Here is a 27,423-nt window from a genome sequence, read left to right as displayed (position 1 = left end):
CAGGATACCAAGGGAGGAAAAATAACTTTTGAAGTGGTAAGAGTGGCCCATTGGACAGTTGACAAGAAGGTGTGAGTAACAGTAGGGAGAAATTAGTAATGGGGAAATTAAGTTTAGGTTTTGTATTCTGTTCAGGTTCTCATACTAGTTTAATCACTATAGTATATGAAGGAGATACTATACGAGAAAAAAGAAGGCAGTGTCTGTTTAATGTTTCTTCATCTGTTACTGTTTCAACCTACTACTCTATACAGTACAGTTAAAAATAATAATCTTGCCAACTGCCCTTGAATAGAAAACACTTTTACACTATCTACTTTTATGAAAGTTTATGAAATAAATTCTCATGAAAATAAAATTTAAGCAAAGATGGTATTCATGTAACTGCTGTTGGTAGCAACTTTTCTGATGTATAGTTAAATCTGTGATAAGTGGTATGGGAATCTAAGATTATAAAAATATCCTACTTAAATATTGAAATTATTGTAAACATTTTAATTATCTTTTAAGGTAAAGAGTAATACAGAACTAAGGAAACTATTGTATGATCTCTTACATTGCCAACAATGCCGATGTCATCAATATCCCGTGACCAAGGTAGTGGGATCAGAAATGGCAGTTTTCAGAGAACTGCCCAGAGCAGTACAAGTGCAGTTTAATACTTAATAATGCGGCTCTGTGACTATGAAGCAGAGGGCTTGTCCTTGGTTGTGTGCATTTTTGTTAAGTGCAGCCCCAGTAAACAATATAACATTTAATTTAGATGTTTTAGTGACAGACTAATTACATGTGACATTATTCCATCACAGTGTCTTGCACTCTGGTTCTGATTTGCATATTCATAGAATTATTTCTCAGTAGCCATACAGTATCCAAATCTCAGTGCCCTGGCTAATGATGATTGTTGTTCAGTGTGTAAGGTTTACATAATCACTGAGGGTTTGATTGTGATATTCTTACTCTTGAATATTTTGCCACTACTGTCCCAGTGCAATTGGAACTAGCCAAACAGTAAGGTAGTAAGCATTGTGAGTAAAAGGTATCAAACTGTCCCTGGATGCGTGTTTTAACTGTACTGCAGCTGATTTACTCAATTTAGCAACTACAATTCCTCTTTTCTGATTGGCTTATGTACTAAACTTTTTCAATTTTTTGACCAGCAGCAAAACTGTTCTTAGCTTCTCTCTCCTGTGAAAAAGGGCAGAAAAACTTCAAATATGCCCTTCTTTCTTGTAACCTTCTGAAGGGACAATTTAAGCCCAAGTTGACTTTTTTTTTTTAATTAGACATTAAAGATGCTATCTATCGTCCTTAGTTGCACTACAAAATGCTAGTGCTAGTACTGCTGGATAAAACATTTTGGTGCAGTACTTATCAAAAGTAAAAAAAAACAAACTTTTGAATGTGGTAGAGGAAGATATTCTAGTATTATGTCCTAGTTTTCTAGAACTAGTTAAGCAGTTATTAGAACTGTCAGTTTCCCTCTCTTACTAGATTTGTGCATGGCTGCTTTTAACTTTAGACCATTTATCAGGATTTGGAAACTGAACGGGCACCTACTTGAGGTTCCTCCCACCTGCTGCTCGCAGAATTAGTAAATCCTTCAGCCAACTAATGAAATATTCCTACTTCCTATTTGTTAGGACTCAACCCTCTTGTTCCTCAGCCTTGACAAATGTCTGAAGGGCTTGGTGTAGCTCAAAAGCTTGTCTCTTTCACTGACAGTCCAATTAAAAAAAAATTTTTTTACCTTACCTGCCTTGTCTGTAATATAGTGGAACCAATACAACAAATTAACCACTGCCATCCATTAGCTATCAAGTACAGAAAATAAGGTTGCAAACACCAATTTAAAAATGCTGCCCTCTTATTTACAATATCACCAGAAAAGTGAGAATAGGCATTTGCATGGCATTTTTGTAGCTGGCATTGCAAGGTATTTGTGCCACATATGCTAAGCATTTGTATGTCCCTTCATGCTTCAGTCACCACTCCAGAGGATATTCTTTCATGCTGATGACACTTGTTTAATGCATTATTTTTTAAGTTGTGACTGAATTCCTTGGGGGAGATTTGTATGTCCCCCACTCTATTATCCACATTCTGCCATATATTTCATGTTATAGCAGTCTCAGATGATGACCCACCACATGTTCATTTTAAAAACACTTTCACTGTAGATCTGACAAAACACAAAGAAGGTACCAGTGAGATTTCTACAGCACTTGACCCAAGGTTTAAGAATCTGAAGTGTCTTCTGAAATCTGAGAGGGATGAGGTGTGAAGAATTCCTTCAGAAGTCTTAAAAGAGCAACACTTTAATATGGAAACTACAGAACCCGAATCACCAAAAAAGAAAATCAACCTTCTGCTGGTGGCATCTGACTCAGATAATGAAAATGAACATGCATTGGTCCACACTGCCTTGGATTATTATTGAGCAGAACTTGTCATCAGCATGGACGCATGTCCTCTGGAATGGTGGTTGAAGCATGAAGTGAGATATGAATCTTTAGCACATCTGGCATGTAAATACCTTGCAATGTTGGCTACCACCTGTTCTAGTTTTCAGGTGACATTAACCAGAAGCCAGGAGCATTATTTCCTGTAAAGGTAAACAAACTTGTTTGTCTTAGCGAGTGGCTGAACAAGTAGGACTGAGTGGACTTGTGGGCTCTAAAACTTTAGTTTTATTTTTGAATGCAGTTTTATTTGTACATAATTCTACATTTGTAAGTTCAGCTTTCATGATAGATTGCACTACAGTGCTTGTACTGGGTGAATTGAAAGGTTTTTTTTACAGTGCAAATTGTAATAGTGAGTACTGTACACTTGTGTTGTTCAAATCAATATCTGAATGTAGAAAACATCAAAACAAACAGAATACTATTTAAACAGTTTAATTTAATTGTTCAACAGCCCCAGTTTTGGCACATGCCTACACAGGTAGAATCATACATTAAAAACAAATCTTTAGAACTGGAAATAACTTGTTTTAAACAAAGTACAAAAAATGTACAAAATAATTGTGTGGTCCTATACAATGCAATATTAGAAAATGTCTAAAATAAGCAAGATATTTAAAGTTTGACTAGTCCCTTTATAGGTGGATTCCAGCAAAATTTAATGCTGTATTCTAACATTTATTCTGCTCTTAGGATTTTTTCTGAACAAGCAAAATTAAGGTATTTGAGTAATTATATACAGTACTAGACAGCTTCAAACAGACTACTGTACAGTATACATGAGCTTAATAAAATTACACAAAGGTCAGCAGTAAAATACAGAAGAACTTCATTACAATGTTGATTATAAAGGATATGGTATATTAGGTTTATTACTGAAGTCACTTTTACTCAGACACCATACATATAGAAAAAAATTAGTCACCAGGGCCAGCTGTCACTATGTCAAATTGCATAATTGAAAACCTATTAAAAGCATCTTCAAAATCTTATTTTTCATAAGTTATTCAGTCTAAACTTTGCAAGATGTAAGGCTGCTATTAATATAGTCTCCAAGGCCTGCTTTACAGGTATTCTAGAAGGAAAGAAGAATTTTGTGGTAGAGACAAGTCCTCAGCTACCAAAAGTCTCTCTTTATGAATCAAAGTAATTACTAGGGTGCTCCCAGTGTCCATGACAATGTGGATTCTCACTCATATCTGGAAGTGTGTACAAAATACTGTGAAATTTAGTCTTCTGCCAAGTCATCAAGAATGTCAGTCATTTTAACCTCAGGAGACGTGTGCTGTATGCATTTGTTTCTCAAGAAGTTCTTCCATGACCAATTATTCAATGGGGGAGATGATGTATGGTTCAACCATTGTTAACAGTGGCTGATTTTTGAAAGTCATGACCCATCTTGCACTTTAAATACTACCAGTAAAATGCACATGATAAATGAAGACCAAAAAAGTACAGCTAAAAATCTCAAACTATGAAAGATAAAGTAAATGTACAGCCTTGTTTTGTGTTAGACTCTTTTGGAAACAGGTTCATTACTACTGATGGGTTTTATACTGAAATTTCTTTTACCTCTAAAAGAATGGCAGTTTAAGTGGAAAACATTTTAAGTAACAACACTGAAGTTTAGGATTTTTACTAACTGGCTTACTGTGCCAGAAGATGATAGTGTACTTGCTTCAAGGCATATCTTGTAGTCTCAGATTTCAGCCATCTTCAAGTGAGATAGCAACATACGCAGACCACTTAAAAAAAGTACAAGTATAGCAACATTGGACTCATTTGGCACCTCCCATAGGAGGCTCTGGAAGGGTTTTACAAACATCAGTGAAGGCTCAAAACTCCTGAGATAGATTAAATGTTATTCCCATTTTACATATTTTTGGAAATAGATGCACAGATAGGTTAAACAGCATGTGACTGAGGTGAGACTAGGATTTAGATCTTCTGACTCCCTGTCCTCTGCCTTAACCACAAGAATCTATTCGCCTCCCCACCCCCCCAAATTTCTAGATCAACAGTTGGACCTCAAGTTCCCAAGAGAGAGAAAACAATCTTGGATACTATACTCAGCTTCTAGATTCACAACAGCCTTGTCAGTCCTCAAGTCTTCACTGGCCTCAGAAACATGTTTAAAAATGCATAGATCAAAACAGATAGAGTTATAAACTAGTTTTGCTGCAAGGCTTACTTGTGTGGACAGGGATCAAAGAATAGTTTAACATTTTTTAACGAAGATTGTTTAGCTTAACATAGTTTGGCCAGTGTCGTAAGAAAGTTCAGAAGAAGCTGCAGCAAAAAGGTGTTTAAACAGCCCAGTGATAACAGGGCCTAACCTGGATCTTTACTGGAACACTGGTAAGTTTCCTAACCAACAATTTGAGACCTATTCTCACATTGCCAAGCCTTCAGGAGAACCATGCTAATCACCTCACCATCTGGGATTAGGCAAAGCCAAGTGAAATAGCAATCACAAGAGTTTTTTACTCAGTGTGTGTTGCAGTGGTAAGCAAACAGGCTTGGTGTTATGGAAAGAGGAGCTACACAATACCCACTGACTACTCTGCTTCCCCTGGAGATGCCCATTTCAAAAGAAACAGGATGATGTTGGGGGATGGAAGAGTAAAGAATAGAGCAGAATCCCTTCCTGGTATCCTAGAAGACACAAACAAGGAAGAGCTGCCTCACTCATCCCTTCTGCAATGCACTGATGTGCATTTGCATTCTCAGTTGAAAGTCTTATGATTTTTATACCAATTTCATGACTTTTTTTGGTCTTCCTTCTGATTCTTGAACTCTTGGGGTTCAACATACTCTCACAGGAGGATTTGTTAAAGATGGTTGTGGTGTCAAACTGCAGTTAAAAACATCTATCGAATCTGAAAAATAGTAAGAGCAGCATGATTTACAACAGGCCTACTAGGAAATAAACAAAACAGCAATGCCCACCACCAAAGCACGAGCAAGAAGTGGTTTAGTTACAAGTCTGAAGAAGAGTGCTCTAGAGTACCAAAAAGGAGATTAAGGGGGATTTTCAGAGGCACACACGGTAGCTAGACACCCAACTCCCACTAAAAGTTAAGAGGAAGGGAAAAAAATTTTCCCCTTCTTGCGATAAAGAGCCTTTGCTGGACAATTAGCAGTATTTCATGTATTTAAAGGCTCATCTCCTCTGTTTAAAAAAAAAAAAAAAAAAAAAAAAAAAGGTTGCTTACCAGTAATTGTTCTCTAAGAGTTGCCTCTGTGTATTCATAAATTGTAGGATTTGGCACCACTGAATTGCTGAGCTGCACAACTGCCTTGAAAAGCCACATCTGCTGGGGATTCCATGAGTGTACCTGTGAGATGGTGATGCCATCACCCGACTCTACATACAAGAGAGTGTATAGCTTTTCAAGGTAGTTCAGTGCCAGATCCCACAAGTGGGAATATCCAGAGGTCCTCAAAGAAAAAACACACAAGTTGACAAGGATTTAATTAAGCTCTTTTGCATCTCAGCCCACATTCTAATAGACCAGGCTGAACTGTGTGGCTATATCTGGACCATGTTTCTAGCCAGATTCAAAAACTGTCGAGGGGAATTAGGCAAAATTCTCTAGATAGAATAATTTTAGCCTGATTAGAACATGGTTCAGCACAATGTTCACAGGCCAAGCTCCAAAATTTGTTGAAAAGACAAGTCAATATGCTAATGAATGTAATTACAACTGTTAAAACTGTTTCTCTGCCATAGATGGGGCCTTTGACTTTAGCACAGTTTGGGGGTATGGTTAAGTTCCCATGTACGCCACAAAATGGAATATATTTTAACTGTGCAGTGGGGATACTACAGAGGAGACTTCAGGCCCTGTTCACTTTTCAGGTGTAACCAAGCTCGGGACACATTTACAACAAGGTTAGAAGGCTTAGCATAGTTGGGATGTAACCAAGGCTAGAGCACCGGACAATCCAGGAAGATGGGGGCTTAGTTTTATTTGTGCATTATAAGCAGGAGCATTAGTTTGTCACAGTGTTAGTTACAAATTGGTAAAAAAGTGGAGCTGCTTCTCCCCCTTCTCTTCCTGTTGGTTTTTGATACAGTGGCTATCATATGTCAAGAGTTAAAGAGCTTCTTTTTAAAGAAAAGTGGGGGAGGCTGAGAAGAGTATAAAGAAGGGGGAGAAAACAGGAGGGAAAGATGAAATTGGGAAAAGTAGTAAAGAACAGATGAGAGGAAAAGAAGGTACAAGACAAAAATAAGAAAAAGGTAGAGAGGAGATAAAGGAAGCAAGAGGAGAAGAGATGAGACAGCCAGTCCCTCAAAATAATCTAGGACAGAAGCTCCCATCCATTTCTACTTTTCTTTTAAAACCACAGCATATTCTTAAGTATCATGTTTTACAAATCTTAATCATAACCACCTAGGGAAAAAAAACCACAGGAAAGCACTATCAAAGCTCATGGACCGCTCTAGTTGCTGTAATTAACAAAAAAAAGTTATTTCAACTGTCTACAGCTGACATTGTGGGTTGCATATGTGTGCGCACAAAAGTCATGCCATCCTGTAAAAAAGCAGGACATTTTGAAAAAGTTGCAGAGGAGACAAAAGCTGCCAATAGTATGGACAATTAACTACTGTAAGCACTCAACTTGGGTGAACATTTTTACAAGTTTAGCCTAATAGCAATGATTTCATTTTTTTTTTTATTTTATTTTTTTTTACAAACTAGTTGACAATTGGTTATGGGGCATTTGCACAGCTTCACCTTTAACTAAAGGTATACACTAATTATTGAAATGAGGTAGGAAACATTTCAAATTGCTGGTTTAAAAAAACACAATTTCAGAAACCCAGATTTGTTCAGAACGGCGTTTCTGAATTTTGTATAATCCTGATTTTAGATAATCAGAGTTCAATAATTGGGGTTGAGTTAAGTATCTAAAGCAGTAACAGTTGGGATTTTCTCTTGTATGATATCAACGTACCTTCTTGAAGTAACACTGAATTTCTGTCTGAAAAACTGTTCAAACGGACATAAGGTTCACTTCATTTTTTCTAGAAACATCGTGATTATTTCCTTCTTTCTGGAGTGGTATTGGAAAAATTCAGAACTTTCCCAGTCACTGCAACTGTGTTTTTGCTGTCCCAAACCAATAGAAGAAATCAAACAGGGCATCAGATTTGAACTCATAGGGAAAAGCTCAAGTCTTCTCTGGTAACTAAATGGCTTCCTGGTGGGAAAAAAATTCTTGACACTTCTTGGAAATCAAACTGGAGGGAAAAAAAATTATATACAGTTAAATGTTTAAACCATATAAGCTTTTTGATGCAGAGATCATGCCTTATAACTTATACTTTGGATGTGACATCCTATTTAAAAAAACCCAAAACTTACCCATAGAATTTGAATCTGCAGTTGCAGACATGGAGACCTGCAGCATTCTAATCCCCTATACTACACAGCTGTCATCACTAGCATCACTGCTTTGACATTGGCTCAATTTTCCCCTCCTTCCTGTGATGGAGGGGAGGGGAGGGAGAAGTGTCAAAGCAGTGAACCGAGTGATACTAGCAGGTGCTGTGATGCTTTCAAATAAACTTAATATAATGGGCAAGGGACTTCAATGAAGAGATGTTTGAATACTAAACTCCTATGATTATAGTTCCTTTTTGCCCCCCAGAGATGGCCTATATCTGTATTGTCATAATTTCCTCATCCTTAAAACGTTAACCTGACAAACTACAATTGTCCTAGATTTTTTGTGCCAAGAAGACGAGACTGAAGGGTGAAAACTACATTCGCCTGACAGGAGTCTAATTTTACAGAAGCAAAAAAATTCAAGTTAAAGCTCAAATTCCATGCTAACGGCTATATCATGATCTCAGTAAAAAATGTGCTGAAACTACACATTTCAGCAGACTTCTCTATAACATGAAGATTGCCTATTACCAACCAGATTTTAGCCTTTCATAAATCTGTACTTCATGTTGCAGATGGCCATGGGAGAGATTTTCAGATCTGTACTTCAGAAACACATGATTAATTAGCTAATTGCTAATAAAACAGCTAATCCTATTTGGGGGATAGATTTATTTCCTAGTACCCTCATTCTGGCTTTACAGCACAAAATATGTCAGGTACTACTTAGAAATGCTCTTACCTGAAAGGATATTGTCTTTCTAACAAGGGACAGCATTATCAAAAGTATATTTGAGTGTGAACCTAATTACTGAAGCCTACATTTTCTGAATTCCATATACAGAAGTGTGCATGAAAAACTTGCACTTGCATGTACAATTGCTGTAATTGCAACTGCAAAAATGACATGCACAAATGGCTGTTAGACATCTAAATTGTCACGTGTACACATAATTTATTCATGCACGCACGCAGAGCATGTATTTCTGAAATTCTAGGAATAATGTGTAAGACCAGGCCTACATTAGAAACTTTTGCCAGTATAGCAATGTTGGTTGAGTATAGGATTTTTTGGTGACATTTCTATACTGGCAAAAGCCCTAGTGTAGATAGTTATATCAGCACAAAAGTGTTCTGCCAGTATAGGTTATCTAGTGTGCCAAATCAGTCTAAGCAGCACTGGCAAAAGCATTTTTGCTAGTATAAACTGAATGTATAATAGAGGAGTTTGCCAGTATAACTATAGCAACAAATTTTTTTTTAAATGTAAACCTGGCCTAAGTATCTGATATGCATGACCTAGCATTACACATTTTGCATACACAATTTGCTTTGTGAAGTGCTGCTCACACATAATGGTATAAAACACTTAGTAGAACACTATGCCAATGTTTTCATCCCAGAGGAAATTTTTAAAAGATGCATACTTTTAAGTTTATTCATCATTAGATATGCTTCCCCCTGCCCCCGTTTGAAATTTCAGAATGTTGGCCTGAATAAAATGAGTACTGATTTCCTTTACAGAATGTTAAGCAATACTAGAGTAACACTCAAACAAGTCACAGATGAAAATGCTACAGTCCAGATTTCAATGTCATTCATTTATTGCTTTATGACTTCCAAGTCCTCTGGAGAATGTTGCAATCCACATAACACCCTTGTAATAATTCTGCATCTGGTGATTTATCTTGCAGATATGACGAAACATGTAACCTGATATATATTTAGCTAGGCCTAGATCCTCAAAAGAATTCAGGCACTTAACTCCCTTTATTAGCAATTAGCTAATTGATCATGTGTTTCTGAAGTGCAGATCTGAAACTCCCATGGCCATCTGCCAAGTGACGTACATTTAAATGAACGGACATTAGGCACTTACATACCTTAGGATCTGGGCTTTAGTGACTACACATTTGGAGGTGAAGGGCATAAATGATTCCAACTAAAACTGACATGTAATTTACACAAATTGTATCCCTTTGAGTCAGCTTTTTCCATTACACCATAATGGCCTGGTGCTACTTTATGCTTCCACCCACTTTTAGTCAGACCATACTCCTTTTTTGGGATGGAGAGGGCCTGGTGGGGATGGAAAGGTCCACCACAACCAGCTTCATCTGTAGATCAGGTAATCCACGATTTGCAGGAGAAGATCATGTAGCTGAAATTCAGTACTAAACTGTGTAGGCTATCTATACGCTCACATATTGTTTGCGCTGTTGTTGTAGCTGCATTGGTCCCAGGATATCAGAAAGACAAGAGGGGTGAGGTAATATCTTTTATTGGATTAACTTGTGTTGATGAAAGAGACAAGCTCTGAGCTACACAAAGCTGTTCCTCTGTGTTTGGGAAAGGTACTCGAGAGTCACAGCTAAATACAAGGTGGAACAGATGGTTTAGCCTAAGATGTTAACACAAGATGTAAGAGCCCATTCAAGGTAAAATGACTAGTTAGGATCTCTGCAGTCATAGCACAAGAAAGGGGAGGTTAGTGGGTTACAAACTGTCACAATCAGTGGTAATCAGATACTGGATTTATGGTTTATCACAACAACCTGTAGCCACTAACCATGCCTTTCTTGTCCTATGACTGCAGGGTGATAACTGGCCATTTCATCTTGAATGGTCTCTTACAATGCACGTTACGTACTGCACTAAAATAGGTTGGTATAATGTTATAGTTCACAGTATTTTATAGGTTAGCTTCATTTGCAGGAATGAATTCTATTACTCTTCTGGGTACTCTCACAAGAGCAACAATATTTTATGTCCTCTGCTCAACAGGATGCATTGAATGCTTTAAGCTTCATCAGATTAAAAACAAATGAGGGCAAAAGTTGACCCTTACTTGCTAGCAATGTAAAAAAAACCCAAAAATCTAAACACAGAACTTTGAGCTTGGCAACTAAAGAACATCTCCGTTCACTGCTAAGGACAAAGCAGGTGCCTAAACTTTGAACCCATATTGTTTTTTTTTAATTATTATTTTAATATGTTGCATAGTTTATATTTAAAGAGAATAGGCTATACCAAAACATGCATTATAAATCTGTTTATTTGCAAGTTTTCTCCAGAAACTACTTCTGTTTGTGCCTCACACAAGCCAAAAGGAAAGTTAATGTTCAGCACAAACAGCACATATCCAGGACTCACCCGCAGTCTGTAACTTTCTCCGAACACTGAGGATATTACTGTGTTCATACCATGCTCTATCTGTCTTCTTATCTTAGGATGTCGTGTGTTCACAATAAGTGCGTATGTTTTTTCTGAAACTGATACAGTTAAAATGTTACTAATTCCTACATCTGACGTCAGCAATATTCATTCACATGCATTATAGTCTTTAGATCAGTGGCTCTCAAACTTTCCAGCCTATTGTATCCCTTTCAAGAGTCTGATTTGTTTGCATCCCCAAGTTTCACTTCACTTAAAAGCTACTTGCTTACAAAATCAGACAAAATACTAAAGTGTCACAGCTACACTATTACTGAAAAATTAGTTACTTTCTAATCTTTACCATATAATTATAAAATAAATCTATTAGAATATAAATATTGTACTTACATTTCAATGTATAGTATATAGAGCAGTACAAACATGTCATTGTATGAAATTTTAGTTTGTATTGACTTCGCTAGTACTTATTATGTAGCCTGTTGTAAAACTAGGCAAATGTTTAAATGAGTTTATGTACCCCCTGGAAGACCTCTACATGCCTCCAGGAGTATGTATATCCCTGGTTGAGAACTACTGCTTTAGACTATTCTTTACCCATATCCCAAATATTATTGGCTGAATTTTCATCTAATAAAAAAGGTCAGGCAGGCCTCGTGCAAGAATCCCCATATAGCTCTGTTAATGCATGTCAAACAACTGGATAAATGATGTGATCACATCTCCCTGTAGTAGCAAGCCCCAGCAACTAGTAAAGCTTGAACAGCTATTTGGAGCAGATACTGGAGAACTCCTGTAATTTCATATTAGAAGCCTGTGGTTTTGGTGTCAAAGGTACCAGATTTGATCCTCTCCAATGACCGATACATGTATGTCTGCAGCTGCTCTTTAGGGAATCATGCTGCCACTGGATCCACACCTATATAATAACTACTCCTGAGGGAATTCCATGCCAAAAAATAAAAAATTCTGCAAATGTTATTTATCAGTAAATAAAAGTTAAGACTCCAACATGGCAGTGAGGAGCACAGGTCACTGGCTGCACAGAGGTGGGAAATCACCCTGCTTTCCCCCCCCACCCCCCCCAGACCCTGGCCCAGCACAAGGACCGGGCCTGCCCCAGAAACACCCCAGAGCCCTGCCTCTCCATGCCACGCGCACCAGGTGTGGGCAGGCAGGGTCAGCCCAGCAGGATCCAAGTGTGCTGGGGATCCAAGTGTGGGATGAGAGAGTTCTGTGAGGGGCAATCTGGGTGTGGGCAGCTCAGCAGGGGCCCAACTTCAGGGGCATGGGGGCAGATCTGAATGCACAGGGGCTCACTGGGGACTTCTGGGTGCAGGAGGTGAGGCTTTTTGGGAGGGGCGGGGAGGGTGTCGATGTACGGGGGAGCAGCTCCCCATACTGTGACCCCTCCCCCTATGTCTGAAGAGTGAAGGGGGCAGGAAGCAAGGGGTGGGGGAGAGAGGGATGTGGTGCTTTCTGCAAGGGGGGGCGAGGGGGAATTTCTGGGGCTGAATCTGACCCAGCCCCAACTGCTCTTTGCAGAGGAAGAGGTAGTCCCCCTTTCGCCCGCCTCCAATCCAGCTGGGACTAGCAGTTGAGCCCGGCACAGACACCGGCTGGGGCATCCCCATAGGCATAGTTTGATAGCTATTTTGGTGGAGTGGAAGTGGCAAGATCCCCATCACACTTGGTTCACTGGCTCTCTTCATCCCCACCTGGAGTGGTACCTGGGCTGCCAGTGCTGGGGAGGCTGGGGATGGGCCTGCTTAACAAGAGAGCCCCAACTGCTGCCGAGGGGATGCCACATGCCAGGCTCCTGCTCCACCCTCCCATTCCTCTATCTGCTCCTTTTCCCCATGCCATGCCCCTTCCCTTCCCCACTGCCCTCTATGCTTATGTACAACACGCCCTGCTGCCAGTCAGTGGGCACTCACCAAGGATATGCGACAGTCTGAAGTTGAATGTCAACTTCAGACTGTTGCATATCCCTAGCACTGGCAGTCCAGACATCACTCCAGGTGGGGTGAGGAGAGCCGGTGAACCAAGGGAGCTTGTGCCACCTCCACCCCACCAAAATAGCGATCAAACTCTGCCTATGGGGATGCCGCAGCTGGTGGCTCCTACCTGTGCCAGGTTCAACTGCTAATCCCGGCAGTGGCATTGCGGGTCATTAGAAAAATCCCATTTAAAGAGATTGGCCACACAGTTGCCCTGACCTGTTCGAAACTGATTCAGAGGTGCCTTGGCAGATCAAAGCCTGGTGGACAAGTGGTTGGGTCAGTGATGAGAGAGTGATTAATGACTGCCATTGCTGACCACATGTGCCAAGCAGATTCCACAGTCTTGTCCTGTGGTGGCATAAAATCACCATAAAGGACGTTTTGAAGAAAGGCCGGCAGGTGGGTGGTCAGCATCAAAGGCAGGTCGCTGTTCTCACAGATCTTGGCCAGCAGCATGACAGAGGCCTTCTCACAGCGAATATGGGATGGTGCTAAGTTACCAAGTATTGATAGCGGTGATGTTACACTCTATATGATTTTATGAAAATATGCTAATATAACAGGAATATGCTTCATGCAAAAGGTCTCTTGTAAAGTATCATCGCAAAGCTTATAATCTACTGAGCATGATCATCCTATTTGTATAAATGTACTTCTCTTGTATCTGAAACTAGAAATATAAAATATAACTAAGGGCCTACTGTAATTATGCAAAGTTGTGGGCCATTAATGGTGGTTTGAAATCTTGATGACTCCCATTAACCAGGACAATTGACTGCAGATGGCTCTGTTTTACCTGTAAGTTTTCCTGTGTACGTGTGTGCTGGCAAGTGGGTAATGAAGTGTCTCAGTGACATGTGATCATGTCACCTGAACTGGAATCCATCCTTAACCTAGTGTCTTTCCATTGAGTAGGGGGAGAGGGAGAGGAAGAGAAGAACCCACAGGGACAAAGGATTCCCACCTTATGCAAAAGATATAAGTGGGTGGAACACAAAAGGGAGAGCCATCATGAGAAACCCCCTAGCTACCACCTGAGCTGGAACAAAGGCTGTACCAGGGGAAAGGATTGTGCCCAGACTAGGACGGCATCCAGTCTGAAAGAGATTTATTGAAACATCTGTCAGGGTGATGTTTTATCTGTACTCAGTTGTATTACTGTATTAGGCTTAGATTTGTGTGTTTTATCTTATTTTGCTTGGGTAATTCACTTTATTCTATTACTACTTGGAACCACTTAAAGCCTACTTTCTATATTTAATAAAATTACTTTTTACTTATTAATTAACTCCGAGTATGTTATTAATACCAGAGGAAGGGGGGCAAAGAGCTATGCATCTCTCTCTATCAGTGTTACAGAGGACAAACAAGTCATGAGTTTACCATGTATAAACTTTAACAAGGTCAAACGGATTTATCTGGGTTTAGACCACACTGGGAATTGGGCATCTGAGTGTTAAAGACAAGAACACTTCTGTAAGCTGCTTTCAGTTTAGTCTGTAGCTTTGGGGCAAGTAATTCAGATCCTGGGTTTTTATTGGAGCAGACAGGTATATCTGGCTCAGCAAGACATGGTTCTGGGGTCCCGAGCTGGCAGGGAAGGCAGGAGTAGAAGTCTTGGCATATCAGTTTTGGCAGTTCCTGAGGGGGTTTCTGTGATCCAACCGGTCACAGTAGCCATGGCAACACATTTGCCCATAAAGTCCCAGTAACAATACATATAGCTTTGTTAAACTCTAGCTTGATCAGCCTCATGTGAGACGAGTGACACCAGACAGCACAGTACTCTGCTCTTGAATAGCAGAGGGCAAGGATTGATGTTTTAAGCATCCAGGCGCTCACACCCCAGATTAGGCTGGCCAGTTTTCAGAACAACCTGCTCAGAGTGCTGACTTTGGCTACCATCTTCGTCAAATGGTTGCGGTATGTTAATGACCTATCCAATGTCACGCAGAGGTAAACCGGGCTTGGATCATGCTGCAGGTGTTGGCCATTGAGGAAAACATTTAACTCGTGGCTTGTGCTCACATTGTGCAGATGAAACACACTACAAACAGTCTTGGGAAAGCTCGGATGCAGGCGCCATTGACTACAATAGTATGCCATGAGCGTCATAGCATCATCATTCAAAGCCTTGTCAATGTCTGAGCTTAGTAGCTGCAGCAGATGTCATTGGCAGAAATAAACTTGCATGAGAGTGTAGCTGGCAGGTAGCTGATGTACACATTGAACAGTATTGGTGAAAGAACTGAGCCTTGAGGAAGGCTGTTGATCTGACACTTACAACAGGTACAGCAGTTGCCCCCTGCCTCATCCCCTCCCCCTTCCTCTCCCCATTGTCCTCTGCCCCATCCCTCCACCCCACATCCCCATTCCCCTATCCCTTCTCTTCCCCTTGCCATCCTCACTCCCTCTTTCCCCCACCCCACCCTCTTGCCTCATTTCCCCTGCCCCGTCCCACCACAGGCACTCACCCTCATAGGTAGCGAGTCCTATAGGCCCGTGGTGCCTGGGCACCAGGAATATTCTTGGCCTGGGGCCCAGCTCCAGCAGTGTTTGGGGCTGGGTCTCTCCCTCAGCCCCGCCTTCCACCCCCGCGCATCCCTCGGGCCATTTAAAACAGCCCGGGGCCCCCACTCACCACTGGCAGCACAGTGGAGCTAAGCAGTTTCCTCCCTGCTCACTCCACGTGGCTGCCGGCCCCTCCCTGCAGCCCCTGGGCGGGGTGGGTCTGTGTCCCACCCCAAGTGCTCCTGCAGCCAATGGGAAGTTGGGGGGTGGGGGGGCAGTGTCTGGGAGTAGCAGCACATGGAGACTCTTGGCCTGCCCAGGAGCCCCAAGTAAGCGCTGCACCCTCCCTTCAGCCCCCCTCCCATCCCCAAGCTCCCTCCCAGAGCCTGTACCCCCACCCCAGAGCCAGCACCCAAACTGTCCCAGACCCTGAGCTGCCCCCCGCACACCTACCCCTTGCCCAAGCCCACACCCAAACTCCATCCCAGAGCCTGCACCCCAGGCCCCTCCCCACCCAAACCTCTCACCCATCCTGCACCCCAATCCCCTGCCCCAGCCCAGAGCCTGCATCCCAGACCTCTTCCCCCCACCCAAACTCTGTTCCAGAGCCTTAGGCAGGTGGGGGGCAGAGTTTGGGGGGGCGGAGTTTGGGCACCACCAAAATTTCTACAAATCTGCCACTCCTGCTCATCCTTGTACATAAAGCAGGACAATGGCTACGCAGGGCATGCCCAGCACACACAGAAGGGGAAGATGTCTGGTACTAGGACCCAGGGGGTTGCGTCCAACTGTAATCAGTGAGCCAGAGTGCTCCTCCCTCGATGTCCTGCCTCTGTCTGGGGGGGGCAACACTCCCTCTGCCTTCCAAACTACACCCATAGATGTCCCCAAACACCCCCGCATCCCGTTCATTTACCTCTCCGCTGGCTACTGTGGGTGCCTGAAACAATGTGCCCATGCTCCTGGGGAGGGGTGCATGACCACTCTTGCAGATTCCCTTTACTTCCCTGTCAGAGTAATTTTTGAGCGGGGAAGCAAAGAAATCTGTGAGGACATGAATTTTGTGCACGCACAGTGTTGCAAAATTCTCCCAGAAGTAAATACTCCACTACCATAGGGAGTAAAAGTATTAAAACCTCAGACTGTCAGCATTAAATACTGCTGGATATTTTGTGGATTTTCTGGGGAACACCACCTTGTGAAAAAGGGTGTAAAACATTTTACGCCAACTGAAAATTATAAGCAATTGAAAAATGGTATTAGAATGGAAGCTGTCATTGTATCCCAAAGATACACAAAATGGGCCAGATCCTATGCCAATCTACACCAGCTGGAAGATCTGTCTCACCCTTTATTTTTAATCAAGTGAGTCTAAACTCAAATAATGAAAAGGAACTATATAACATACATACCTTTTGAGGAACAATTTGTTCTGACATTTGTGAAGAATACTAGTGGTCTGCTTAGTATAGTTTCTCTGTAGTCTTTATAATCATGATGGCTGGTGAGTTCTACATCCCTGTTAAAAATCAGTTACAACATTATTAGCTACTCTCTTTGTAGAGTACATTCTTAAGTATAATTTTATTTAAAAAAAATCTAATTTGATTTCTACTATTCAAGTTTCCTTTCACATAAAACCATGGAGAAATGCAGGGGCTTGAACATGATTCAGTTACTTCATTAAGGATGTAGACCAGCATTTTCAAACTGTAGTGCAGAGGTGGGCAAACTAAGGCCCGCAGGACACTCCTGCCTGGCCCCTGAGTTCCTGGCCTGGGAGGCTACTCCTGGCCCCACCCGCACTGTTCACCCTCCCCTGCAGCCTCAGCTCACTGTGTGACCGGCACAATGCTCTGGTGGCAGGGTTGTGAGCTCCTGGGGGTTGAATGGGGTGGCAGGGGGCAGTCAGGGAGAAGGGGTGGTTAGATGGGGCAGTTGTTCCGGGGGACAGGCCAGAACAAGAGGAGAAGTTGGATAGGGTGGCAGGAGGCTGTCAGGGGCGGGAGGTCCAGAGGCGGTCAGAGGACAGGGGTGTGTGAGGATGGGGCAGGAGTACCAAGGGGGCTGTTAGGGGACTAGGCGGGTTGGATGGGGCAGGAGTCCTGGGAGGGCTGTCAGGCGTTGAGAAGCAGGGGAGGCATGGATAGGGGGCAGGAGCCAGGCCACACCTGGTTGTTTGGGGAGGCACAGCCTCCCCTAACCAGCCCTCCATACAATTTTGGAAACCTGATGTGGCCCTCAGGCCAAAAAGTTTGCCTGCCCCTGCTCTAGTGGCTAAAGCTAGGCATCTAAGACAAGTAAAACATCTGCTGAGAACTCCTGAAAAAACAGGCTATTTTAATTTAGATGCACACCTATAGGCACCACCATTTGAAAATGTTGCCAATACTGTAGATTTACTTTAAAAAACTCATAGTATTAGGTGTTTTCCTTAATGTCTCTGCTTCTGGAATTATGAATGATTCTCAACTTTCATTAAAATAAGTAAGTTTCTAACCTTCATAGTTGGAGAAAGATTGGAAAACAATCCCAAAGACTCAAAAACCAGAAAGTAAATAATAAAAACCCTCAGGTTTTTGTTTTTTAAATCACATGATTTTGAAGCCAATCTCTTGCTTTTGGGGAGACTGACTCATGGGTTGTTGTTTTTTTGAACACTTAGGACTGACAGTACTGGATTGCTTTTATGTAATTCCACTTCTCTTTGTAATAAAGCTACAAAATGAAACAAACAGTTAAAAATATAAAAAGCATGGGAACACTTTCCTTCATCCCCCTCTCTCCAAACGAACTGGAAAATGGGTAAATACAGCTGTTGCTACATGAGATAACAGGAAAAGGAAAATATTTGGACTAAAGCAATATAATTACATCCAGATCTGTTGCATTTAAATCTCAGATCATAGCCACTCTGAAAGCAGCTCACAACAATTTCTCACTATCAGTCTTCTACAGACTGAGAAAAAAAAATAGCCTTAGAGCACAAGGTGTGTCTGTTTTTTAGAATGTATTTAGGCCTTTGTGGCAACTGTGATTTTAAAATCTCTTTTCCAGCCATCTGATTTTTGGAATATATGGCAATGTGTAATTTAAGTACTGTATCATTTTTCTCCAGTTTTTCAGCCCTCGACATGCGATTTACATCTGATTAGCAAGGTTTACACTCATGGTGCAGTTTATATGAAAAAAGAAAAATCCTTGTCAATAAAATACAGACTGCCCTAGCTACATTTGATACAGCACGTCTACAAAAACACAACTGAAGGAAAATAAAATACCACACCTACTATACAACTTTTCAGACCTCTCTCGTTTTCAGTATGGAAATTTGACTACATTGTAAACAAACTGTTTTTGCAATCATTTAAAGCCGTATGAGTTATAATCAAATATACAAGAAATGTTTCAAATTAAACTTTGTCCAGTTTACTCAAAGAAAATTGTTACAACCAAGTTATAAATCTCAGAAAATAGAAGCTTTAAATGGAAACATTAAAACAGACCTGCAGCAATACAGCAATGTGAACAAGAGGTACTTTCAAATAATTTTAAGTTGGGCCTTATCAAAGGCGTTGGAACTAAGGGTGCTGCTGCACCCCCTGGCTTGAAGTGGTTTCCATTACATACAGGGTTCACAGTTCGGTTCAATGGGTCTCAGTACCCCCACTATACAAACTGTTCCAGCATATCTGGGTCTTATCTACACTTAACAGCCACACTGGTACAGGAAAAGCACTTTAAAAAAAAATAGGTGGTATAAGATTATTTCCCTTCAGTGAATAAAAAGCTGTACCAGCAAAAGTACTCTTCGATCAGTGAACTGCATCTACACTAGGATTTTTGCCAGTATAGCTATGTCATACCCAAAAAATTACCCCTCCCAACCGAAATTATGCCAGCAAAAAACTTTGAAGTGTAGACCTGGTCTTGCTGGTTTTAGGAGATGGTAGTTTTCCTCTCCCCCCACCCCCCAACTTTTTTCCTACCAGAATTAAACAAGTCACTTTTTGGAACATGCAGGGTTACATTGCAGGATGCGGGTCAGACACAGGAAAGCTGGGTTGGGAGGCAACAGAACAGGCTGCACACTGATATGAGTAACAGTTCTGGCTTAGATCCCTCTTGTGGAGAGTTGGGTATTACAGTGGAGTTGGGAGAGTTATTTTTCTCTTATGAGTTTGTAATCTATTATCAGTTACGTGCTAGTGTGCTCAGCACCGTACAAAACAAAAATAAAGAGCCTCTACTAGACATTTATACCATTGTGAGTACAGACAAAATCATCAACTCCAAATCTAAACTACAAACAGTTCAAGTAACTCATAACACATTAAGGCAAGAAATTTGGGTGCCTATATTCGGGATCCTAAGTCCAAGTTTACACAGTGGCCTGATTTTCACGGGTACTGAGCACTGACAAATCCCACTGAAGTTAGAATACGAGGTGCTCAAGACCTTTGAAAATTAAGCCACTAGTACTTAAATGCCTGAATGTGGATTTGAGACCTCGGCTTTCACAATTTTGGCCTCAGTTAATTTCCAAAGGCAAGTGCAACCTAAGTTTTGAGAAGAGACAAACCAATTTAACAAATCACTGAATAGGTGCTTCTCTCTCTGTACTTGAAAGAATCATGCAATTTTTGCATGGTTAGTTTCCTTCCCCAGAAACAGGACCATAGAGATTCCTACATGCAAGGTACAGAAAGTTTGGGAGCAGATTCAAACTGGGAGGCCACTGGTACATAGGAAGGGAGGGAGAAACGTTAGACACTAGGAATGAGGAACTCAAAGTACCATTCAAAGTCCACTAAAATCCATAACTGCCCTGCTTATCTTTGTATGCAGTGTTGTTAGACACTAACATTCATGGACTGCACAGAGACACTGGATGTATTGTTTATTACAACAATCTGTAACCCACTAATCTCTTATTCTTTGTCCTATGACTGCAGAGGTGTTAATGGACCACTCCACCTTGAATGGCCCCTTTAGAATATGTGCTAACTACCTATGCTAAACAATTTATTCCACCTTGTATTTAACTGTGAGCCTCATCAGGCCGCTACACTCACACTTTACAGCGCTGCAACTGGGGTGTGAAAAAACACCCCCCTGAGCGCTGCAAGATACAGCGCTGTAAAGCGTCAGTGTAATCAGGGCAGCAGCGCTGGGAGCACTGCTCCCAGCGCTGCTGCACGCTACACCCGTAAGGGATGTGGTTTACATGCAGCGCTGGGAGAGCTCTCTCCCAGCGCTGCCACTCTGACTACACTCACACTTCAAAGCGCTGCCACGGCAGCGCTCCCGCAGCGCTGCTGGGGCAGCGCTTTGAAATTCCAAATGTAGCCATACCCTTGAGAGTACCTTTCCCAGACCCAAAGAGCTCTGTGTGGCTCAAAAGCCTCTCTCTAACCAACAGAAGTTGGTCCAATAAGAGATATTAGCTCCCCTAACTTGTCCTTCTGTATCTTTGAAAACTCAAAAAAACAGGGGTTCTGTTGGTTTTGGTTTCTCTCATTTGTAGAACTTTATTTTTTTTCTTCATCTTTATGATAAGAGTTTGCTTTGGACTTGACACACCTAATGCAATTTTTCTGTTTCCAAACCTTCCAAGTCCTGCGACCTCATTTCAGTCTAATTGTAAAGGCAGTTTTGGTTTAAGTATCATTTTCTTTTGGTGAAAAAAAAAAAAAAAGAAAGAAAGTTTGTTTTGTTTCAATGGGCCATTTGACAGATCTGCTGGCCCTACCCAAAACCACTGCTCTTATTTGTACATTCAAATCCCAGTGACTGTCTATCACTATTTTACAGATATTTCCATAAAACTACAAGGCAACCTTCCCCCACTCCTCCCAGTGGGAGAGATCTTGGTGCTCTCATTGGATTGCACGGTGCCCTTTATCCCAGGGTTTAGAGCCAGGGCCACCTTTCCTCCCTGAGCTGCAGCTCTTTTAATTTTACTCGAGGGAATTCTGCACCAAAATATTAAAAATTCTGTGCCAAAAATACTAAAAATTCTGTGCCTAGTATTTTAAAATTCTGCATATTTTATTTGTCAATAAATAAATGTGAAGGCTCCAGCCAGGGCCCGATTATGACATTCTGAGGCCCTAAGATATGTCAAGTGTAAAGAGGCCCCATACCATAAAAAAAACCACCACCACAGAAAGGACATTGAATATATAAAGATAAAAGCTTTATATTTGCATATATACAAAGGCAAAGTTGTAAAAATAGAATAATCTAACTAAAACAAATGTCTTGCAATATGCCTGTTTGCGTTATAAAATAGTTTCAAATTAACATTTTCATCTGATTTCTTAATTAGTAGATATGAAAGCTTTATATCTACAGCAACACAAAAGCAGTTAAAGTTACACAGACTGGCTTACTTAATGGAAGCAGTACATCCTGCAATATGTCTGTCTGCGCATCACATTAATTTTAACATTGAAATTTAAAACATTTTCTTGTGTGATTTTTGGACAGCAAAATCATGGATGACGTCCTCAAATGATAAGCTACAGAGTTTGTTACTTTCGATGCACAGAATGCTTAGGGTAGATTGCCTAGAAAATGCTCAAGAAAAGCTGCTCTCTCTCTCTCTGTTCGCTTCTCTTATCCTCAGTCTCTCTAAGACTAATTAATCTCAAGTAAACACCTTGGGCACACAGAGTGACAACACGCTATATGCCTGAAAGAAAAAAAATTTACCAGGAAAAAAAAGAAGAAAAGAAAGGACTGGTAGTCTCTAAACAGGCATTGAAAATGTGAGAAAACACTAGCTATATTTAAGCAAATAAAGTGAATATTATAGGCTTCAATAGCCTATAAATCAGGGGCTCTCAAACTGGGGGGTCAGGACCTCTCGGGGGGGTCACAGGGTTCTTAAATGAGGAGTCACGAGTTGTCAGCCTCCACCCCAAACCCCACTTTGCCTCCAGCATTTATAATGGTGTTAAATATATTTTAAAAAGTGTTTTTAGTTTATTGGGGGGTGTCACACTCAGAGGCTTGCTATGTGAAAGGGGTCACCAGTACAAAAGTTTGAGAACTACCACTATAAATCATACAGTAACTCCTCATTTAACATCCTCCCAGTTAATGTTATTTCACTATTAGGTAGTGGACCTATTAAAGAACATACTCCTTTAAAGTTCTGCAATGTTCCTGTAGAAAATTATTTGGCTGCCCCAACTCCGTCCACCCAGTGCTCCTGCCGGGGACTGGGTTGGGGGCACGGGGCAAGACCCCCATGCCCCTACCCCAATCCCCAGCAATAGTCCTGGGCAGGTGGAATGGGGCAAGCCCCCATGCCCTGACGCCGCTCCCCGGCTGGAATGCTCAGCAGGTGGAGCAGGGCAAGCACCCATGCCCTGACCCTGTTACACACCTGTCTCAACCAAGCTTCACAATCATCACTGGTGAGTACAGTATTAAATTGTGTAAAATTATTTATCAGAGGGGTAGCCGTGTTAGTCAGATGCTTTTACAGATCTAGACGAAGTGGGTATTCACCCACGAAAGCTCATGCTCCAAAACGTCTGTTAGTCTATAAGGTGCCACAGGATTCTTTGCTGCTTAAAACTATTTAAAAAACTTATGCTGTATATGTATAGAATGGTTTTTGCCTGGCAAAAAAGTTTCTCCTGGCACCTAACCCCCACCCCCATTTACAATAATTCTTATGGGGATATTGAATTTGCTTCACGTTGTTTTGCTTAAAGTTGCATGTTTCAAGAACATACTAAGATGTTAAGTGAGGAGTTACTGTATATGCACATAGTTTGAAATAACTTGCTCACCAAGTACTACATATATATCAAAATATACTGAGATCTTCCTTCACTTCTCTCAAAACCCTCTATTTATCCTTTTGTCATCACTCTCTGGTATTTATTGTGAAGGCTCCCAAAACTGAAGGAGGGAAGCTAACACAAAAGTATCCTCATCAAGATCCACTTGACCTAAGTCCATAAGATGATCATCTGCAGACTCAATCGTGTGAAGCATGGATTGCACACGAAGCAGAAAACGGCATGCACACTAAAATACACAATTATATATGTGTTCAGATCAAAAGACCACCACACACTAACACTTAAGAAAATGAAGGAAAACAGGAGCAAAGGCACTATATGACTGAGCATGCTGGACTGTAAACGAAAGATGGTGGCCTTCCGGCTATTACCAGCCAAGGGGGACGCTAAGCAGGATGTCACTCCTAAGCCAAGTCCCATACGAGTATGAGCTTGGCAGGATTGCTTCATGACACTGCCGTCTCTGACCTCACATTTTTCCCTGATTTCTTCAGCAGTGATATTTATTTAAATAAGTTATAAAGGCATGGTCGGAATTTTACCAGCAGCACCTGGCCAACAAAACACTACCCTAGAAGACTGATAGACTTACTCCTAGAAATACTAATTTTACAAGTGCAATTATTGGTGGGGTTTTCAGGCCTGTCCCTATCAATAATGAACAATAGTGAAAGGTAAGGGTAGGGTAAGGGTATTTGTGTAACCAGATGTGTATATTTGTTATATTTGAACAAAAGTGTCTATATTTAAAGAGAATCTTCTTTTCCCCATATCTCCTTTATTTATCAGTCAGTTTTTTCTTTTTTAGAAGCCCCTCATATTGTGAGGCCCTGAGCTGTAACATACTTAGGTTATGCCTTAATCCAGCCCTGGCTCCAGCATGGCAGCAGGGAGCACAAGCCACTGGGTGCATAGAGGTGGGAGATCACCCTGCAGCACTGCTGGGACACACACTTAGCGATGAGGCTACACCTGACCCTGACACAGTGCAAGGGTCATGACTGCCCCAGAAACACCCTGGGGCCCTGCCTCTTCATGCCAGGTACACCAAAATAGTAAGCGAGCAGGACAGAGTCTCGCATGCCCAGCCCTGGTCCCTGATCCAGGTGTGGAACAAGCAGGCTTAGCCTGGTGGGATCTGAGTGTAGAGGGGCTTAGCATGGTGGGATCCAGGTGTGGGGTGAGAGGGTTCTGTGTGGGATGATCTGGATGCAGACAGCTTGGTGAGGGGCCCAAGTGAACGGGCGATCAGGATGCACAGGGGCTATTGCAGGGTTCCATGTGCAGGGGAATGGGACTTTGCAGGGCGGGATCCAGGTGAACTTGGTTGGGGCTCAGCAGGGGGGTGGGTCTGGATGTGGGGGATGAGGCTTGGTTGAGGGGGTTGAGCACTGGGGTAGTGGGGCTTGGTGGGTTGGGGGGTCCAAGTGCAGCTGGTTGGGGTTCAGTGGGGGGGGTTAGGGTGTTCCAGGTGCAGGGGGTATAGGGCTCCTTGGGGCACAGATGTTGGAACTAGGGGAGCTGTCGCAGCCCCTGGCTTGAAGAGGTTTCCATTATATACAGCGTTTACAGTTTGGTTCAATGGCTCTCAGCACCCCCACTATACAAACTGGTCCAGCACTTTCATCCAGGTAGCGGTTTGCGTGTGGGGCAGCTCAGCAGGGGATGTTTGGGTGCTAGGGACGCTGGATGCAGGGTGTAGGGCTCTGCAGGGTGGGGGGTTAGGTGCAGTGGGAGGGTTCAGCATGCACAGGAGTTGGGCGGATGGGTGAGCAAATTCCCATACGGTGACCCCTTCATGCATGTCTGAGTAGTGATGGGGGCACGAAGCGGGGGGGAATATACAGAGCTTCCTGCAGCTAGGTGAGATTTCTGGGGGGTGGGTCTGACCCAGCTACTCCTTGCAGGAGAAGAGGAAGTCCCATTCTTCCCCCACTTCCCCAGGACTAGCAGCTGAACCTGGTGCAGGGCAGGTGCTATTGACTGGGACATTCCCAGCCCCATGCTCATTTACCTCTCTGCCAGCTACTCCAGGCCCCCGAAACTATGCATCTGTGCTGCTAGGGAGAGGCTGTGACTGCTCCTGCAGCTTCCCTTTGTTTCCCCACCATTTCTCTGCAGGGGACATGAATTCTGCATGTGTGCAGTGGCGCAGAATTCCCACAGGAATAGAATTTACACTCGCATTATGCCCTTTGTCCCCTGTCCTCCCTGCACTCTGAAGCTGCAGTGCTGGATGTGCTCTACATGCCCAGAGGATACGAAGAGAAATTAAAAAGGCTGGGACTATTCAACTTGGGAAAGAGACAACATAATAGAGGTCTATAAAACCTTGACTGGTGTGGAGAAAGTAAATAAGGAAGTGCTGTTTACTCCTTCATATAACACAAGAACCAAGGGTCACCAAATGAAATTAATAGGCAGCAGGTTTAAAAACAAACAAAAGGAAGTATTACTTCACACAACATAGCCAACCTGTGGAACCTGTTGCCAGGGGATTTTGTGAAGGTCAAAATTATAACTGGATTCAAAAGAGAATTAGATAAATTCATGGAAGTAGATCCATCAATGGCTAGATCCAAGCTAGTGAGGCATGCAAGCCCATGCTCTGGATAGCTCTAGCCTCTGCCTGCCAGAACCTGGGACTAGAGCCTGGGGAGGGATCACTGGCTGCCTGCTCTGTTCATTCCCTTTGAAACACCGGCCACAGCTGGAAGACAGCTCACTGGGCTATCTGAACCATTCGTTTGGCCTGGTAGGGCCGTTCTTACGGTACAGGCAGCACCCACACCTGTCCCCTCATGTCCCACCATTGCACGGGGCAGGGGAAGGGCCCCAGGGAGGTGAAGTCTGGGGCAGGGAGTCTCCCTGGCAGGGTCCCCGGCCCCGCGAGGGAAGGTTGGCGGGGCCCCCAACGGGAGATGTGGGGGCGCTGCAGAGGGAGGCTCCCGGCGCGGGCGGGGCTCGGTACCTCTGGAAGTGGCCGGTGAGGCGGCAGTGGCGCTGCCCGTCGCGGTGCAGGGCGCCGTCGCTGAGCACGGTGAAGCCGCCAGCAGGCCGGTGGCGCGGCGGGCGGAGCACGGCCAGCTGGTCCCCGCGCAGCTGGAAGCAGTCGGGCTGCAGCAGCAGCAGCTGGCGCAGCGGCAGCAGGGCCAGCTCACAGTCGCAGGTCCGCGGGCCGCGCAGCTCCCCCGAGGAGCTGGGGCTCGGGCTGGGCTTGGCCATGGAGAGGATGCGGCAGCCCCCGAGACGGGAAATTGGCCGGGGGCTCGGTGCGGATGGCCGGGCTGGCACTAGCACGGGCGAACCTGAAGCCCAAGATGCTGCTGCCCCGAGCTGCTCCCGCTGTATATATCCCCCTGCGGGCTCCGCCTCCGGCCGGAAACAACAGCCAGCAACCTGGCGCAAGCCTCCGCCGCCGGCAAGTGCCGCTCTGTCCCGCAGCGCCCCGCCTGGCGCCACAATGCACCCTGCCTGCGCCACAATGACAAACAACCCACCCCCCCATCGCTCGCCCTCTGCACTTCCCCATTGCCCCCACCGGGGCCCTGCCCCTACACTCTCCATTGCCCTCAGCTCTGCGCTGCTCCTCACATTCGCCTCACCCCCTCTCGGCAGCAGCGCTCGTCCCCTCACATGCTCTCCAGCCGGGCCGTGGTGCAAGAAAAGGGCCCTCGCCCCTTCATGAGTCTGAAATCTACCATTTTGCTCCCCTTTCCCATCGTGGAAAATCAGAACATATATCCCTCTTATTGATGAACAAGATGTAGCTCATGGACACACAGACGTTCTGTTTACACAAAAAGAACAGGAGCGCTTGTGGCACCTTAGAGACTAACAAATTTATTTGAGCATAAGCGTTTGTAGGCTACAGCTCACTTCTTGCCTCTGAAGAATTTGTTAGTCTCTAAGGTGCCACAAGTACTTCTGTTCTTTTTGCTGCTACAGACTAACACAGCTGCTACTCTGAACTCTGTTAACACATTTATATAGAACTCTCACTAGCACTGATGTAGTGATCTATTTTACAGTGCAGGAGCCTTGCAGA

General features: G+C 43.2%; 1 protein-coding gene across 2 annotated transcripts; it reads right to left on the bottom strand.

The window, feature by feature from the left end:
- Positions 1-7,438: 7,438 nt before the first annotated feature.
- MEDAG (mesenteric estrogen dependent adipogenesis) lies at positions 7,439-26,742 on the bottom strand. 2 transcript variants are annotated; one of them, XM_030562939.1, is made up of 4 exons: positions 26,347-26,742; positions 16,965-17,071; positions 11,018-11,136; positions 7,439-7,716 (listed from the first exon to the last, which is right to left on the bottom strand). In XM_030562939.1, the coding sequence occupies exons 1-4, from the start codon at positions 26,598-26,600 to the stop codon at positions 7,633-7,635; spliced, it is 564 nt and encodes a 187-aa protein (XP_030418799.1). In that variant the 5' UTR covers positions 26,601-26,742; the 3' UTR covers positions 7,439-7,632. The 2 variants fall into 2 exon arrangements, with proteins under 2 accessions (XP_030418799.1, XP_030418809.1); XM_030562949.1 differs by lacking the exon at positions 11,018-11,136 and having other exon boundaries at positions 7,642-7,716.
- Between the last annotated feature and the right edge of the window lie 681 nt (positions 26,743-27,423).

Source organism: Gopherus evgoodei, chromosome 1 (assembly GCF_007399415.2).
Source record: "Gopherus evgoodei ecotype Sinaloan lineage chromosome 1, rGopEvg1_v1.p, whole genome shotgun sequence".
Classification (NCBI taxonomy): domain Eukaryota; kingdom Metazoa; phylum Chordata; order Testudines; family Testudinidae; genus Gopherus; species Gopherus evgoodei.
The sequence above is the reverse complement of the archived record's forward strand: the minus strand, read 5'-3'. Positions and strand labels throughout refer to the sequence as shown.